The following is a 17,434-nucleotide window of genomic DNA, read 5'->3' as shown; positions in this document are numbered from 1 at the left end:
CTGTTAGCATACACCATTGGCCAAAAGTAGACTTGTGGAGAACCCATGAGCCCTGTTTGGAAAATGGGAACCATAGGTCCTAATGTAAAGCCAGTACACAGTTATTTACAACATTGTAAATACATATATCACATAAATACCTAGCAAAATATGTTTACATTATTTGGCGGAGTTATAAGGAATACATTACCAAAGATGTATTAATTACTATATTATTTCTCTCTAAAGTTTCCTAGAAAAGTGATGTATTTTAAGGACTTTATTTATTTTAGAGAGAGAAAGAGTGCTGAAGCATGCATGCAAGTGGGGGAAGGAGGGGAGGGAAAGGGAGAGAGAGAATCACAGGCAGATTCCAGACCTGGTGTGGAGCCCAACGTGAGGCTCAGTCCCAGAACCTGGAGATCATGACCCAAGCCAAAATCAAGAGTCGGACATCCAACCAACTGAGCCACACAGGCTCCTCAGTGTATCTTTATTTAAAGTATAATTTCACAAATACTTTCAAAAGCTTTTGAAAAATGTCACTGACAAAAATTATATTTTCTCTTAAATTATTTATTTTGTACATACCTACATTAAAAAAATAAAAATAAAACTCAGCCTACCATGAATGTGTACAAAGTGATTAAATATTTCCCATAACAGACCTTAAGAACAAATTTGGTTTTGTTTTATTCATTTCCTCACCTAATCAATGAAAAAGAAATCTTGGTCCTGTTATCCTGAGATCTAATAGAACTTTAGATTTTTACTTACTTTCATTGATATTTTAACTAATGATTATAAAATTATAAAGATATGGTTTATATTTATATATGTGTTTAAAATGTTTTCATGGACTTCTCATTTTATTTAACCTTTATTAATATGCTATGTACTTTGTGTCACAATATTTGGACTGCTGTTTTTATCCAAAACTGTCCACAGAATTGTTTTAATTTCATTTTTCTTAATGACTTATAGCTGGACATCTTGTTCTTGTTTTTAACAGCTGAAGATGTATGTGGAGGGACGATGAGAGGATCCAGTGGCATCATTTCAAGCCCTAGTTTTCCCAATGAGTACCATAACAATGCTGACTGCACTTGGACCATTGTAGCAGAGCCTGGGGATACAATTTCACTCATATTTACTGATTTCCAAATGGAAGAAAAGTATGATTACTTAGAAATAGAAGGTTCTGAGCCACCTACAATATGGTAAGTAAATAGCTTCTGTTCTAACCTAACATCAATGTCATTACCTAAGGCTGACTGGGGATCCAAGAACAGCTGTGTAAGGGCCTTTAAAGGTCTAGTTATTTAAAAGAACTTAGAGTGGCAGGAAAATTGTAAGGGGCAACTGTCAAAGCTGAGGGATATTTTTGAAGATAAGGGTACTAATACATCAAATAGATTGGAATCCTGAAGGATGAAACTTTCCATCAATATTTAATTATCAGTCATTGAAAAGTAATGTGGCTTAAGAATAACTTTTATAAGAAAAGTTCCAAATGTAATATATAGCTATGTTCTTAGCATGCCAGTCCACAGTTGGTGGTTCCTTTCAAATGATTTGAATAGTCTGGAAAATAATTTGCCTTTGTTTTTGTAGATAATTCTTTTATTCAATCTGTTATCTGAAGGCAAAAATTAAACATTATGATCTGGGGTAGTATGGTCTGTTTTTTACAGACTTCAAGTCATGGTTTCATGGCAACTGCAGAATTTTCAGAATATGCTTTTGTGGTATAATATTTTTAGGAGAAAATATTTCATTACACTATTTTAAAAATCTGAATACATTGATAGGATAGAAGTGTAAAGTAGATTGTGAATTAGTCACTGAGTGAAGAGTGATGAGACTGATAGTAAGGCAGTTGGTAAACACTAGACTGGAATGGGCATTTTAAGCCATGTAAAGGATTTGACAAGAACAGAGGGACTATATTAAAGGGTTTTATCAAATACAATTACATGAAGAGGTGTGAATTTTCAAATGATTATTCTTACTAAGTGCAAAGATTGATTTGAAGTGAGGCTCAATTAGCTATAGGAAGAAGTGATTGCTATACCCAGGAAGAAATCATGGTAGCCTGGATTAGAATGATATTGATGGAGATAAAGCAGTAGAATAAAGTAGAATAAGTTAAAAGGTATTTAAGGAGGCATAATGAAAAGGACTTTAGGGGGTTGAGGAGTAAAAAGAAGGTAGTGTTAAAATAAAACATCATTTCCTGACTTGCCACATTGGTAAACCAGTAGAGATAATCACTGATTTGGAATTGTTGAAGGAAGGTCAAATTTGGAGTGAGAATGCTACGAATATTAAGAATTATTGTTTAATATCTATTTAGCTTAAGGTTACTTTGAGATGATCCATTACAGCCATCTGTAGACAACTATGTCTGTCTATATGACTCAGGAGTTCTGCATCAAAACATAACTGATAGGATGTAGTTGATACCTAAGGTAATTGAACAAATAAGCATCAATAATATTGGCTAGCTAGAGGAGTGAGAAGGAGCGAGAGAACTAGGACTGAGTCTGAGCACCAACAGCAGGATATAAAGCCCAGGCTTAGCAGGATTATCCTGCAAAGGGCACAGAGGAAGTGCATTTAGAGATGCAGGAGGAATAAAGTGTCACACAGACCAGAGAAGGAAAGTGTGAGGAAAGAAGAGAAAATATCGTGGGTTGCTGCTGAAAGGACACTAAGTAAATGTTTAAATAAATATATATATGTGTATACATATATATATTTATAGTTATCTGGGATTTAGCAAAAGCACCATGTGGGTCTGTCATCCTAATATATTCCTTTGAAGGTAAGACAAAAGTTACACACTAGCCATACCCACTTTTTTTGTTTGCTTGTTTTCTCTTCTACCCTCAGGCTGTCAATACTCAGAGTTACATAACATTAACACTTCCCATGATAATTTCTTGCCCGAGTGCAATGAGACCCAGCAGAATCTAGGTTTAAAATGTTAGCAAATTCAAAAACTCTTGTTTTAGAAATTGCTACTTGTACAGTGATAAATATTGGAGTCATATCAAGGTAGATGATAATGCCAGGAATTTTCCAATAATTGTACTATCTTTTAGTATGCAACTGATTCCATTAAAAATCTGAGTTTTTAAACTCCCCAAATATTTGATTACTAGATATAAAGAAGGAAATTCAAGAAAACATTTCTTCGTTTCCACTGAGCTCTGGAAACCAGCAAATTTGTCTAGAAACGAACACATTTATTTTGGGGATCATAATATCCTATTTATGTTCATGTAGTCATTCTCTTTTCAGATTGTGCATTCTTAGTAAGGATTTGTACATTTCTATATGAACATCTATTTTTGTTTCTGAGTTTCTAGAACAATGTAGCTTGTCCAATAATAGCATCAGATCCACAAATTGCTCTTTTCTGAATTTTCTAATTAAATGACACTGGGACACTTTACTTTTTTCCCTCTTTGTTAGGAAGAAAACAGTAACTGAGAATTTATTGTTTTACTGTTATTTATTTTTTATTTATTTTTATTTTTTATTATTATTATGTTCAATTAGCCAGCATAATAGTACACCATTACTTTTTGATGTAGTGTTCAATGATTCATTAATTGTGTATAACATCCAATACTGATCACCACATGTGCCCTCCTTAATACTCATCACCCAGTTACCCCATCTCCCCATCTCCCTCTCTTCTCTAACTCTCAGTTTGGTTCCAGGAGTCCAGACTACAAAACAGTAAATGTTTAGGTGACTTGTCAGAATCCTAGATATAGATATAGATATAGATATAGATAAAATAATAACAATAAGTTCATTTAGAAATTTTCTAGAAAGTTACACAAACACCCAAACTATATTTCCATAAATGCTAGTTTGAAGATACATAGTGTCAGTAAATTAATAATACTGTGTATAGCCACTTCACTGTGACAAAACAGGATTTGTTTTCATTGTATTAGGTATGGAATTGATGTATAAAATGATCTGTGAGTAATTAAAAATTTAAGTCTAATCCTGGCCCTCTAATTCCTTTAAACCATTTAATGTTCTCATGTCTTTTTAATTTATGGTCATGAAAATGAGAACATATGTTTCAGGTGGTATTCATTGGTTCATCCTATGCATTGCTCATATAATGTTTTCAACTCATAATGGAATTCAAAGGAGAATATGAGTAAGGGAGACACGCATATTCTTTTCATAAAAATTATAAATGGTTCTTTTGACTTCAGGTCCCTCACTCAAGGACTGGGGACTTGGTATTGGCTACTGTACTTTAATTTTTTTTCCTGAAGTTCAGGCAGTGAGGCAAGCCTTGCATAGCCTGTGTTTAACTTTGGCAACATGACCAAGCCAGCCCAATAATCGTGCAGCCCAGAGAGTACTACCTGCCAGTGCCTTTCTTGCAAGCTGTGTATTGTAAATCAGTAAGTTCTAGTTTGTTAAACAATAGTCAGCAGCACCGCTGTGTGATCCAACAGGAGTGCAGTGAATCCAGTCAATTATTACTGGATGATAAAAGTTTATGAGGCCTAGTCAATGTCAACTGATTGCATTGCAATGAAATGAAAAACGACATAGCACAAAGAAAATCAAGTTCCAGTTTCAGCTTTGACTGTTTGTTGGTAGATGCAATTATTTCCTCTGAAACGTTCAAGACTTCTCTCAACACTAAAATAGCATTTGGCATTACCTGCCTAGGTGCTACAATAGGGGCAATGAGGTGGAAAGTAATTAGATATTACCTTACTTAGAAAGTTTGGGTTGGAGAGTTGGATTAGATACTCTTTAAAATTGTTTTCAAACTTAATCTTTTGTTTCTTTCTAGAATTCCATTCATTCTGTGATCATTCAGGAATTATTTATTGGATATCTACTGCATGGCAGACATTGTTCTTAGGGCATCAGCAATTAAAGTAATGGAGGGGCTTGCTTTTGCATAAATGTATGCTCTATCAGGGAAAAAGAGACAATAAACAATATAAATAAGTTAATGACACATTCTGTCCAGAGAATGGTAAGAAAGAAAAGGTGAGGTAGGTTTAGGAGAGGTAAGTAAAGCAATTGTGGTATGATGGAGGTTACCTAAATGAGAAGTTGAGATTTGAGCAAAGTCTTAAAGGAAGGGCATTACCCAACCAGAAATCTCAGCAATAAACTTTCCTGAGAGAAATGCATTTAAAGCAAAATACATAATCCAGAGTGGAGCTCTTTCTGTTAAAGGAATAGCTACTAGGTCATGTGGCTGCAAAAAAGTTGCATGCGAGAAAGCGGTAGAAAAAAATAATAATTAATGGAGCCCAACTCAAGACCCATATTTGGCTTTTAGTCTAAGTGAAATGGGGAGTCATTAAAGGGTTTTGAGCACAATAGTGACCAAACTTAATTTTGAAGGATCACTCTGGCTTCTTTGTGGGTAGTAAATTATAGAAAGGAAAAGGAGAAAGATAGACATTATGTGCAGTAAGTTAGGTAAGATAATTTAATTGTTAGGATTATGAAATAGCAGTGGAGATGATGAAATTTTACAGACTTTCAAGATAAAGTTAAGTGAATTTCCTGATAAGATGTGAAGTTCAAGAAAAAGAAGAGGCAACAATAGCTCTAAGAAGTAAGGCTCGCTCTAAGGTTTCTGAAGACCTGACAGGATGAAATATCCATTGATATTGGGAAGACTTTTGATTACACTTATGGAAAGATTAAATGAAACTGAACTCTGAACATGTTAAGTTTGAGATAGCTAGTAAGTACTTTGGTGACGATTTCAAGGAGGCAGTTGAATATACAAAGGTATTAGTTCAGAGTTAAAGGTGTGGGGTGGAGAACTAAATTTGGAAGTTTAGAATTGGACGTTATTGTTAAATTAAAAGAAAAAAAAAGCAAAAGAAAATAAAAGGCTAAAAACTGAGTTCTGGGACGCTCCAAAAGTCAGGAAAACTAGGAAGAACAAGTGAAAGTGTTCAAAAAGGAATGTTGATGAGATAGGAGGAATACCAGGAAAGTGTGGTTCTCTGGAAGCCAAATGAAGAAAACATAGGAAGAAGTAACTGATCAATTGTGTCAAATTTGATGATCTGCTAATAAGATGAGTTCCAAAAGTAATTGCTGGATTTCATAATATGGAGGTTATTGATTACTGTGATGAAAGGAGTTTTGTAGTTGACTATTTTACTGATGTGGTTTTAAGAGCTTTTTAGAGAAGAGAAATTACACGCAATTAGTACAAATAAGTCTTTCATGGACTTTTGCAAGCAAAGGTGAACAAAGAAATAGGACTAAAGGAGGAAATAAAGCCAAAAGATTATTTTTTCACTTTTGGTTTTTGTTCTTTGTTTGGCTTAATATTTTGATTTTTTATTATTTATTTTTATTAACATATAATGTATTATTTGCCCCAGGGGTAGAGGTCTCTGAATTATTAGACTTACACACTTCACAGCACTCACCATATCATATATCCTCTGCAATATCCATAACCCAACCACTCTCCAAACACTCTCTCCACCCAGCAACCCTCAGTTTGTTTTGTGAGATTAAAAGTCTCTTATGATTTGTCTCCCTCCTGATCATATCTTGTTTCATTTTGTCCATCCCTACCCCAAAACCCTCACTCTGCCTCTCAAATTCCTCATATCATGGAGATCATGTGATAATTCTCTTTCTCTGATTGACTTATTTCACTCAGCATAATACCTTCTAGTTACATCCACATCATTGCAAATGGCAAGATTTCATTTCTTTTGATGGCTGCATAGTATTCCATTGTATATATATACACCACTTCTTCTTTATCCATTCATCGGTTGATGCACATCTAGGTTCTTTCTGTAGTTTGGATATTGTGGACATTGCTGCTCTAAACATTTGGGTGCACATGCCCCTTCAGATCACTACATGTGTATCCTTAGGGTAAATGCCCAGTAGTGTGATTGCTGGGTGGTGGGGTAGATCTATTTTCAACTTTTTGAGGAACCTCCATACTGTTTTCCAGAGTGGCTGTACCAGATTACATTCCCACCAACAGAATAGGAAGGCTCCCCTTTCTCCACATCCTTGCCAGCATCTGTCTTTTCCTGACTTGTTAATTTTAGCCATTCTGAGTGGTGTGATGTGGCATCTCATTGTGGGTTTGATTTGTATTTCCCTGATGCCGAGTGATGTGGAGCACATTTTCGTGTGTCTCTTGGCCATATGGATATCTATTTTGCAGAAATGTCTGTTCATATCCTCTGCCCATTTCTTTTTTTTTTTTAATGTTCCTAATTTATTTATTTATTTTTTTTTTTAAATTTTGTATTTTTTATAAACATATATTTTTATCCCCAGGGGTACAGGTCTGTGAATCACCAGGTTTACACACTTCACAGCACTCACCAAAGCACATACCCTCCCCAATGTCCATAATCCCACCCCCTTCTCCCAAAACCCCTCCCCCCGGCAACCCTCAGTTTGTTTTGTGAGATTAAGAGTCACTTATGGTTTGTCTCCCTCCCAATCCCATCTTGTTTCATTTATTCTTCTTTTACCCACTTAAGCCTCCATGTTGCATCACCACTTCCTCATATCAGGGAGATCATATGATAGTTGTCTTTGTCTGCTTGACTTATTTCGCTAAGCATGATACGCTCTAGTTCCATCCATGTTGTTGCAAATGGCAAGATTTCATTTCTTTTGATGGCTGCATAGTATTCCATTGTGTATATATACCACATCTTCTTGATCCATTCATCTGTTGATGGACATCTAGGTTCTTTCCATAGTTTGGCTATTGTGGACATTGCTGCTATAAACATTCGGGTGCATGTGTCCCTTTGGATCACTACATTTGTATCTTTAGGGTAAATACCCAATAGTGCAATTGCTGGACTCCACTCCAAAACTGCTAGAACTTATACAGGAATTCAGTAAAGTGTCAGGATATAAAATCAATGCACAGAAATCAGTTGCATTTCTCTACACCAACAGCAAGACAGAAGAAAGAGATATTAAGGAGTCAATCCCATTTACAATTGCATCCAAAACCATAAGATACCTAGGAATAAACCTAACCAAAGAGACACAGAATCTATACTCAGAAAACTATAAAGTACTCATGAAAGAAATTGAGGAAGACACAAAGAAATGGAAAAATGTTCCATGCTCCTGGATTGGAAGAATAAATATTGTGAAAATGTCTATGCTACCTAAAGCAGTCTACACATTTAATGCAATTCCTATCAAAGTACCATCCATCTTTTTCAAAGAAATGGAACAAATAATTCTAAAATTTATATGGAACCAGAAAAGACCTCGAATAGCCAAAGGGATATTGAAAAAGAAAGCCAACGTTGGTGGCATCACAATTCCGGACTTCAAGCTCTACTACAAAGCTGTCATCATCAAGACAGCATGGTACTGGCACAAAAACAGACACATAGATCAATGGAACAGAATAGAGAGTCCTCTGCCCATTTCTTGATTGGATTGTTTGTTCTGTGGCTGTTGAGTTTGATAAGTTCTTTATAGATTTTGAATATTAGCTCTTATTCTGATATATTGTTAGCAAATATCTTCTCCATTCAGTCAGTTGTCTTTGGTTTTGTTGACTGTTTCCTTTGCTGTGCAAACCTTTTTGATCTTGATGAGGTCCCAATATTTCATTATTGGCCTTGCTTCCCTTATCTTTGTTTCTAAGAAGTTACTGTGGCTGAAGTCAAAGAAGTTGCTGCCTGTGTTCTCCTCAAGGATTTTAATGGATTCCTTTCTTCTCATGGATTTTGATAGATTCCTTTCTTACATTGAGGTCTTTCATCCATTTTGAGTCTATTTTTGTGTGTGGTGTAAGGAAATGGTCCAGTTTCATTTTTCTGCATGTGGCTGTCCAATTTTCCCACCACTGTTTGTTGAAGAGACTGTCTTTTTTCCATTGGACATTCTTTCCTGCTTTGTTGGAGATTACTTGACCATAGAGTTGAGGGTCTATTTCTGGGCTCTCTGTTCTACTCCAATGATCTGTGTGTCTATTTTTGTGCCAGTACCATACTATCTTGATGAGGATAGCTTTGTAATAGAGTTACAATCTAAAATAGTGATGCCACTGACTTTCGCTTTCTTTTTCAACATTCCTCTGGCTATTTGGGATCTTTTCTGGTTTCACATACATTTTAGGATTATTGGTTTCATTTCTTTGAAAAAAATGGATGGTATTTTGATAGGGATTACATTAAACATGTAGATTGCTTTAGGTAACAGACATTTTCACAGTATTTGTTCTTCCAATCTATGAGCATGGAAAGTTTTTCCATTTTTTTGTGTCTTCCTCCATTTCTTTCATGAGATTTTACAGTTTTCTGAGTACAGATTCTTTGCCTCTTTGGTTAGGTTTATTCCTAGGTATCCTATGACTTTAGATGCAATTGAAAATGGGATTGACTCCTTAATTTCTCTTTCTTCTGTCTTGCTGTTGGTGTATACAAATGCAATTGATTTCTGTGCATTGATTTTATATCCTGACACCTTATTGAATTCCTGTATGAGTTCTAGAGGTTTAAGTGTGGAGTCTTTGGGTTTTCCACATAAAATATCATATCATCTACAAAAAGTGAGAGTTTGACTTCTTTGCCAATTCGGATTTTTTTTTTTCTTTTTGTTGTCTATAGGCCAAGGCTGGGACTTCTAGTACTGTGCTGAATAGTAGTGGTGATAGTGAACATCCCTGCCATGTTCCTGACCCTAGGGGAAAATCTCTCAGCTTTTTCCCATTGAGTATGATATTTGCTGTGGGTTTTTCATAGATGGCTTTGATGTATTGAAGTATGTACCCTCTGTCCCTACACTTTGAAGAGTTTTGATCATGAAAGGATGCTGTACATTGTAAAATGCTTTTTCAGCATCTACTGAGAGTATCAAACAGTTCTTGTTCTTTCTTTTATTAGTGTATTGTATCACATAGATTGATTTGTGGATGGTGAACCTCCCTTGCAACCCAGGAATACATCCCACTTGGTCATGGTGAATAATTCTTTTAATATACTGTTGGATCCTATTGGCTTGTATTTTGTGAGAGTATTTGCATCTGTTTTCATCAAGGATATTGGTCTGTAATTCTCCTTTTTTGATGGGGTCTTTGTGTGGTTTTGGGATCAAGGTAATGCTAGCCTCAGAAAATGAGTTTGAAAGTATTCCCTCCATTTCTATTTTTTGGAACAGTTTCAGGAGAATAGGTATTAATTCTTCTTTAAATGTTTGGTAGAATTCTCCTGGGAAGCCATCTGGCCCTGGGCTCTTGCTTGTTGGGTGATTTTTGATGACTGCTTCAGTCTCCTTAGTGGTTATGGGTCTGTTCAGGTTTTCTATTTCTTTCTGGTTTAATTTTGGTAGTTTATCTGTCTCTAGAATGAATCCATTTCTTCCAGATTGTCAAATTTGCTGGCGTATAGTTGCTCATAATATGTTCTTATACTTGTTTGTATTTCTTTAGTGTTGGTTGTGATCTCTCCTCTTTCATTCATGATTTTATTAATTTGGGTCCTTTCTCTTTTCTTTTTGATAAGTCTGGCCTTATTAATTCCTGCAAAGAACCAGCTCCTAGTTCCATTGATCTGTTATACTGTTCTTTTGGTTTCTATTTCATTGATTTCTGCTCTGATTTTTATGATTTCTCTTCTCTTGCTGGGTTTAGGTTTTATTTGCTGTTCTTTCTTCAGGTCCTTTAGGTGTAGGGTTAGATTTTGTCCCTAAGACCTGTCTTGTTTCTCAAGAAAGGCTTGTATCACTATTTATTTTCCTCCCAGGACCACCTTTGCTGTGTCCCAGAGATTTTGAACAGTTGTGTTTTCATTTCAGTTGTTTCCATGAATTTTTTCCAATTCTGCTTTAATTTCCTGGTTGAGCCATTCATTCTTTAATAGGATGATATTTAGTCTTCATGTATTTGAGTTCTTTCCTACATTTCTCTTGTGATTGAGTCCTAGCTTTGGACCATTGTGGTCCAAAAATATGCAGGGAATGCCCCAATCTTTTGGTACCAACAAAGACCTGATTTTTGACCCAGGATGTGATTTATTCTGGAGAATTTTTCATGTACACTGGAGAAGATGGTCTATTCTGTTGCTTTGGGATGGAATGTTCGATCTGTGATGTTCATCAGATCCAGTGTGACATTTAAGGCCTTTATTTCCTATTATTCATTTCTTGTATATCTATCCATTTCATTGAGGGGGTGTTAAAGTCCCCTACTATTATTGTATTATTTGCTGCTGTGTTTCTTTGATTTTGTTTCTAATTGCTTTATATAGTTGGCTGCTCCCATGTTAGGGGCATAGATCTTTAAAGTTGTTAGATCTTCTTGTTGGATAGACCCTTTAAGTATGATATACTGTCTTTCCTTATCTTTTATTCTAGTCTTAGGCTTAAAATCTAATTTATCTGATATAAGGATTGCCACCCCAGCTTTTTTGATGTCCTTTACCATAGTAAATTGTTTTCCACCCCCTCAATTTAAATCTGGAGGTGTCTTTGTCTAAAATGAGTTTCTTGGGAACAGCATATTGATGGGTCTTGTTTTTTATCCATTATAAGACCCTATGCCTTTTGATTGGGGCATTTAGCTCATTTACATTCAGGGTAACTATTGAAATATATGAATTTAGTGTCACTTTATTGGCTATAAGGTGGCTGTTACTCTATATTGTCTCTGTTTCTTTCTGGTCTACCGCTTTCAGGTTCTCTTTTTGCTTAGAGGGCCCCTTTCAATATTTCCTGTAGGGATAGTTTGGTATTTGCAAATTCTTCTAGTTTTTCTTTGTACTGGTAGCTTTTTACTGTCTCCTATTTTCAATGACAACCTAGCGGGATATAGTAGTCTTGGCTGCATATTTTTCTCATTTTGTGCTCTGAATATATCATGCCAGTTCTTTCTGGCCTGTTAGATCTCTGTGGATACGTCTGCTGCCAATCCAATATTTCTACCATTGTATGTTATAGACTTCTTGTCCCAAGCTGCTTTCAGGATTTTCTCTTTGTCACTGACATGTGAGTTTTACTATTAGATGATGGGACATAGACCTTTCTTTATTGATTTTGAGGGAGGTTTTCTGTGCCTCCTGGATTTTGATACTTGTTCCCTTTGCCATATTAGGGAAATTTTCTACTATAATTTGCTCCAATATACCTTCTGCCCCTCTCTCTTTCTTCTTCTGGAATCCCAAATATTCTAATATTGTTTTGTCTTATGGTATCACGTATGTCTCAAACTTTCCCATTGTTGTCCTGTAGCTGAGCCTTCTTTTGCTCAGCTCATTTATTCTCCATCATTTGGTCTTCTATATCTCTAATTCTCTCTTCTGCCTCATTTATCCTAGCAGTAAGAGCCTTCATTTTTAATTGAACCTCATTAATAGTTTTTTTAAATTTCAGCTTTGTTAGATTTTAGTTCTTTTATTTCTCCAGAAATGGATTTTATTTCTCCAGAAATGGTTTCTTTAACATCTTCCATGCCTTTTTTGAGCCTAACTAGCACCTTGAGAATCATCGTTCTGAACTCTAGTTCTTACATATTGCCAATGTCCGTAAGGATTAGGTCCCTAGTTGTCAGTACTGCTTTTTTTTTTTTTTTTTGTGGTGCGTTTTTCTGCCTTGTGATTTTATCCAATAAGAATATATGAATGAGAGAATAAATTACTGAAAGGGTGGCAAAGACCCCAGAAGAATGTACACTAACCAAATCAGAAGAGATCCAAAACTAAGGGGGAGAAGAAAAGGAAAAAGATATAAAAATGAAAAATTTAAAATTAAAAAAGAATATATATATATAAATATACACACATATATATATAGACATACACACATACATACATACGTATAGACTGGTGAATAGAACAGAGCCACCCACTTGATTTTGGATTTTTTTGGTTTCTTAGAAGAAACTATCTCACAAAATTTTAGTGAAAGAAAAACATATATATACAAAAATAAGGGTAAACATGATGAAGGGATGGAATATGACTCTAAATGTAGAAATTTAAAAAAAATTCTAAAAGAGGAATTGATAAGTTGGTTGGAAAAAGAAATAAAAAGAGGAGGGAATGTGCTTGGTCTGGAGACTAGAACAAAGCCACGTGCTAGATTAGGGTATATTTTGGTCTATTAGAAGAAATTGTGTCCCAAAATTTTTTAGAAAAAAAAATCCTATAAGTATAAAAAATAAGGTTAAATATAATGAATGGATAAAATATGACTATAACAATGAAGATTTAAAAAGACTTTTTTAAAGAATGGTATTATGAAGATAAACTAGTTAAGAAACTTTAAAGGAGGAAAGAGGAAAAGTTAAAAAAATAGAATAAGAAAAAAATAAAATTAAAAAAAAAAATCTAACTTTGCAAGACTAAAGGCTCATGAGGAAAAAGCCATGAATTCAATGCATTGCTTTCCCCTAGCTCTTGAGTTCTACTCTTCTCCTTGATTGGTGAGCTTGGTCTTGGCTGGATGTTCTTGCTGATCTGCAGGAAGGGCCTGTTGTAGTGATACTCAAATGTCTTTGGGCGAGGCAGAATTACACCGCCCTTGCCAGGGACCAGGCTAAGTAATCTGTTCGGGTTCACTTTAGGAGCTTTTGTTCCCTGAACACTTCTGAGAACTTTGGAGGACAGGAATGAAAATGGCCACCTCCCAATCTCCAGCCTAGAGGAGCTGAGAGCTCAGGGCCCCACTCCTCAGTGCACCCTCAGAGATAATCAGTCAGTCACCCATGTCTCCCTGGTCTCTGGCTGTGCTCTGTGCTCAACCAGCCTGTGACTGAACACTTCTATCTCTGGTGCACAACCCCATTTGGGGTCTCCAAGCAAAGCAGATACCTGCTCTCCTGCTCGTCCTGGAGGATGAAAGTCAGTCTCTCTGGATCTGCCACTTGTGGGGGCCCTGCTTGAAGAGCAGTTGCCCAACTGTGCCTTGGATCACAGTTTAAGGTTACCCTGATCTGAAAACCCACTCTTCAGATATGTCTCTGCAATTGGCTTTCCCATTCCGATACCTGGAAGCTCTCCCACACTCAGACACCCACAATCTTTCTATGACCCCACAGGACTTGAGACACACTGTCTCCACGAGGGCTCCATCCCCTTCTTAGCCTCTGGAGTGATATCCGTCAGTGGAGCATATTTCTAAAAGTTTTGATTTTGTGTTCCACTGCTCCACCTCTTGCCAGGAGCCAGCCACTGACCCCGTGGTTTATTTTCCAGTTGCTTTGGATTCATTTTTCTGCATGCCCTACCTTTCAGAAAGTGGCCATTTTCTGTTCCTATTTGCTGCTCTTCTTCTCTTCTATCTCCTGTTTGTATGTGTTCAGAATGGTTTGATACCTATCTAGCTGAACTCCTGGGATCTGATGGCATTTCAGTTGGCTACTCCTCTGCCATGTTGCCTCTCTACCTGGCTTTTTTTTTTTTTTTTTTAATTAAAGCAGTAAAACTATTTGTTCATGTTAAGAGGAATGACCTCTAGAGTGGGAAAAAAAAAAAAAAGAAAGAAAAGTAAAGAAAATGGTGGTGGTAGGGAACCTGGGTGACTAAATCAGTTAAACATCTGCATCCAGGATCTTGGGATAGAACCCCACACTGGTTTCCCTGCTTAGAGGGGAGCCTGCTGTTCCCTCTCCCTCTGCCCCTCTTTCCTGCTTATGCTATCTCTTTCTCTCTCCCTCGCTAGTAAATATATAAAATCTTTAAAAAAGATTGGTGATGGAGAAAGTGGAGAGAATTTCAGGAGGAAAGAGAAGTGGAAGTAGAGGCAGTGAAAGTGATCTTCCCTTTAAAACATCTGCTTGGGAAAGGAAGGGAATGGGAAAAATCAGAGTCATTAGAGAGAGGCAGATCAAGAAAATGAAGAGGTCAGATCAGGTTGGGGACTATTCCATGACAGAGGTTTTATGAGAGGAATTTAATCAATTTGGAAACTCCACGTATTAGAATAAAGGGAAAGGATCATTATCAAAGACTGGAACCAAGAGAATGAGTTACTATGTTTCTCAGATGTAATAAAAGATTATATGATCAATTGTAATTTTTCAGATTAGATGACAGAAAAGACATAATAATAGAAAGGTCAGGAAGACAAGTTAATTGTATACTGGAACCAGAGGAAAAATGAGTTTGTTTTGTAGGGTATATGGTTGAAGGCTACACAGGATTCCAACAGAAATGTCTATGTCCCCCCAACCCCAAAATTGGAAATGTGTATCTTAATGATTACATAAATTATAACAATGTAATATTATAACATATTATATATATCTTCATATTATATATAACTTGGTATTATATTTAATTTAATACTAATTTTATTTAATTATAATTTAATCATCAGATAGGTTGAAGTAGGAAGAATTTGGAAGTCATGAAGTATTGGTTGAAATCAAGAGAGATTTATATGACCTATATAGTATATATATTTTACATGTGTGCTAATAGTTCCACATTTAGTAGTATTTCTCAAATGGAGTTTATAATGTGTATATCAGAGTTGCCTTGGTGTTTGTTAAAGTGCAGATTTCCCAGCTCCCACACAAATCTGGTGATTTACATTCTGTAGGTATAGAATCAGGAAATCTGTAAATGGCATGATTCCAATGCATTGCTATAGAAATTAAAGCAATACATTTAGTTTAATGAGTATTGTGACTGTGTCATATTACCATCCTGTGAGCATCCCACAGAGCCAAAATATTTCTAAACATTCAAAAAGTTGAAGGACAAATTAACATGATACATCAAACTAATTAAGCTAATTATATAATACATGTACATATGTATTTGGTATAAATAAATGTAATGAATAGCACAAAGATTGTGCTAGTGGATTAATAAATTGTCTAACTAAACAGAATAAATTAATCAAACGAAACTGGCTGTAATCTTGAGCCTGTGAAAATGAATAACACAGATACTAATCCTATTAAACAAGTGTTCCTTTTTACTCTCTTCTGGCAATTATTAGATTAAAACATGGAATGAAGCTAGAGTTGTATATATTGCTACTTATCCATAGGGGTAAAATAACTTGTTTGAATATCTATTATGATTCTGTAAATTTTGAACTACCCTTCTTTTATTGTGGTAAGAATATTTAATATGAGATCTTCCCTCTAAACAAAATTTTAAGTGTACAATATCACATTGTTAAGTATAGGCGCAGTGTGGTAGAGCAGATCTCTATAACTTATCCATCTTGCATCACCGAAACTCTATGCTTGTTGAATAGATGCTACAACAGAGTTAACGATATGTGAAAGATGAATTAACACAAATATGAGATTACTAAGAGAAGCATTTTCTTTTTTTAAAAGATTTCATTATTTATTTGTTTATTTGAGAGAGAGAGAGAGAGAGAAAGAGAAAGAGATAAAATGAGAAGGGGGAGGGGCAGAGGGAGAAGCAGACTGCAGAACAGGGAGCCCGATGTGGAGCTGGATGTGGGGCTCAGTCCCAGGACCCCAGAATCATGACCTGAAGAGAAGGCAGACGCTTAAACAAGTGAGTCAGACAGGCACCCCAAGAGAGCATTTTCAAGGGTTTATAACAATACCAGGTCCATTTAGAGTTAGGGTATTTCAACTTTGATTTATTTTTTATTTATTTATTTTTTTAAAAAGATTTTATTTATTTATTTGACAGACGGAGATCACAAGTAGGCAGAGAGGCAGGCAGAGAGAGAGGAAGGGAAACAGGCTTCCTGCGGAGCAGAGAGCCCGATGCAGAGCTTGATCCCAGGACCCTGGGATCATGACCTGAGCCGAAGGCAGAGGCTTTAACCCACTGAGTCACCCAGGTGCCCCAACATCTTTGATTTTTTTAAAGGTGCAGAACCGTTAGTTGTTAGATGTATCCCATGTCTTGGACTTATAAAGAATTATATATAAAATAAAAATATTTAATTTTTATTTTACAGAGTTTTTTATAACAAATTTGAAGTTATCCTTCTAATTATTAGTGTGAAGAAGAAAAATCATTTGGTGATGTTTTTATACCTTTAAGAACCAGACCTTAAATTCACTGTTACATCTTTATTAAATAACTTGCATTTTTAAAATATCCCTATATACATGGAAGTAAATGAGTGCCTAATCTGTTTTTAAATTTCAGACACTCATTTAACTAAATAAAATATTTTAATTATGGAAGGCACTAATTAAAGATACATTTTAACCTCAAAGGAAAGAAGATGTCATGTCTGATTACACTGTTTTTATTTTCTGATTTTTTGTAAAGACTGTAAAATTGTACAATCTCTAAAGGTAAACCAGAGGTCGAGTATATGAAATGTAGACTAATTTCATAATCTTTTTTTTTTAAGATTTTATTTATTTGATAGACAGAGATCACAAGTAGGCAGAAAGGCAGACAGAGAGAGAGTTGGGGGGGAAGCAGGCTCCCTGCTGAGCAGAGAGCCCAAAGTGGGGCTTGAT

At 35.6% G+C, this 17,434-nt stretch overlaps 1 protein-coding gene across 1 annotated transcript in view; it reads left to right on the top strand.

Annotated features, from left to right (window-relative positions):
* CSMD3 (CUB and Sushi multiple domains 3) overlaps positions 1-17,434 on the top strand; it is a 1,237,422-nt gene that overhangs the window by 349,350 nt on the left and 870,638 nt on the right. Inside the window, exon 5 of the mRNA XM_004743466.3 lies at positions 992-1,199. Coding sequence (XP_004743523.2) covers positions 992-1,199 — 208 coding nt within the window. The remainder of the gene's footprint in view (positions 1-991; positions 1,200-17,434) is intronic.

Source organism: Mustela putorius, unplaced genomic scaffold, assembly GCF_011764305.1.
Source record: "Mustela putorius furo isolate JIRA1106 unplaced genomic scaffold, ASM1176430v1.1 tig00000228_pilon_pilon_pilon, whole genome shotgun sequence".
In the NCBI taxonomy this organism is placed as follows: domain Eukaryota; kingdom Metazoa; phylum Chordata; class Mammalia; order Carnivora; family Mustelidae; genus Mustela; species Mustela putorius.
Note: the sequence above shows the minus strand (reverse complement) of the source record. Positions and strands in the feature narration are given on the sequence as shown.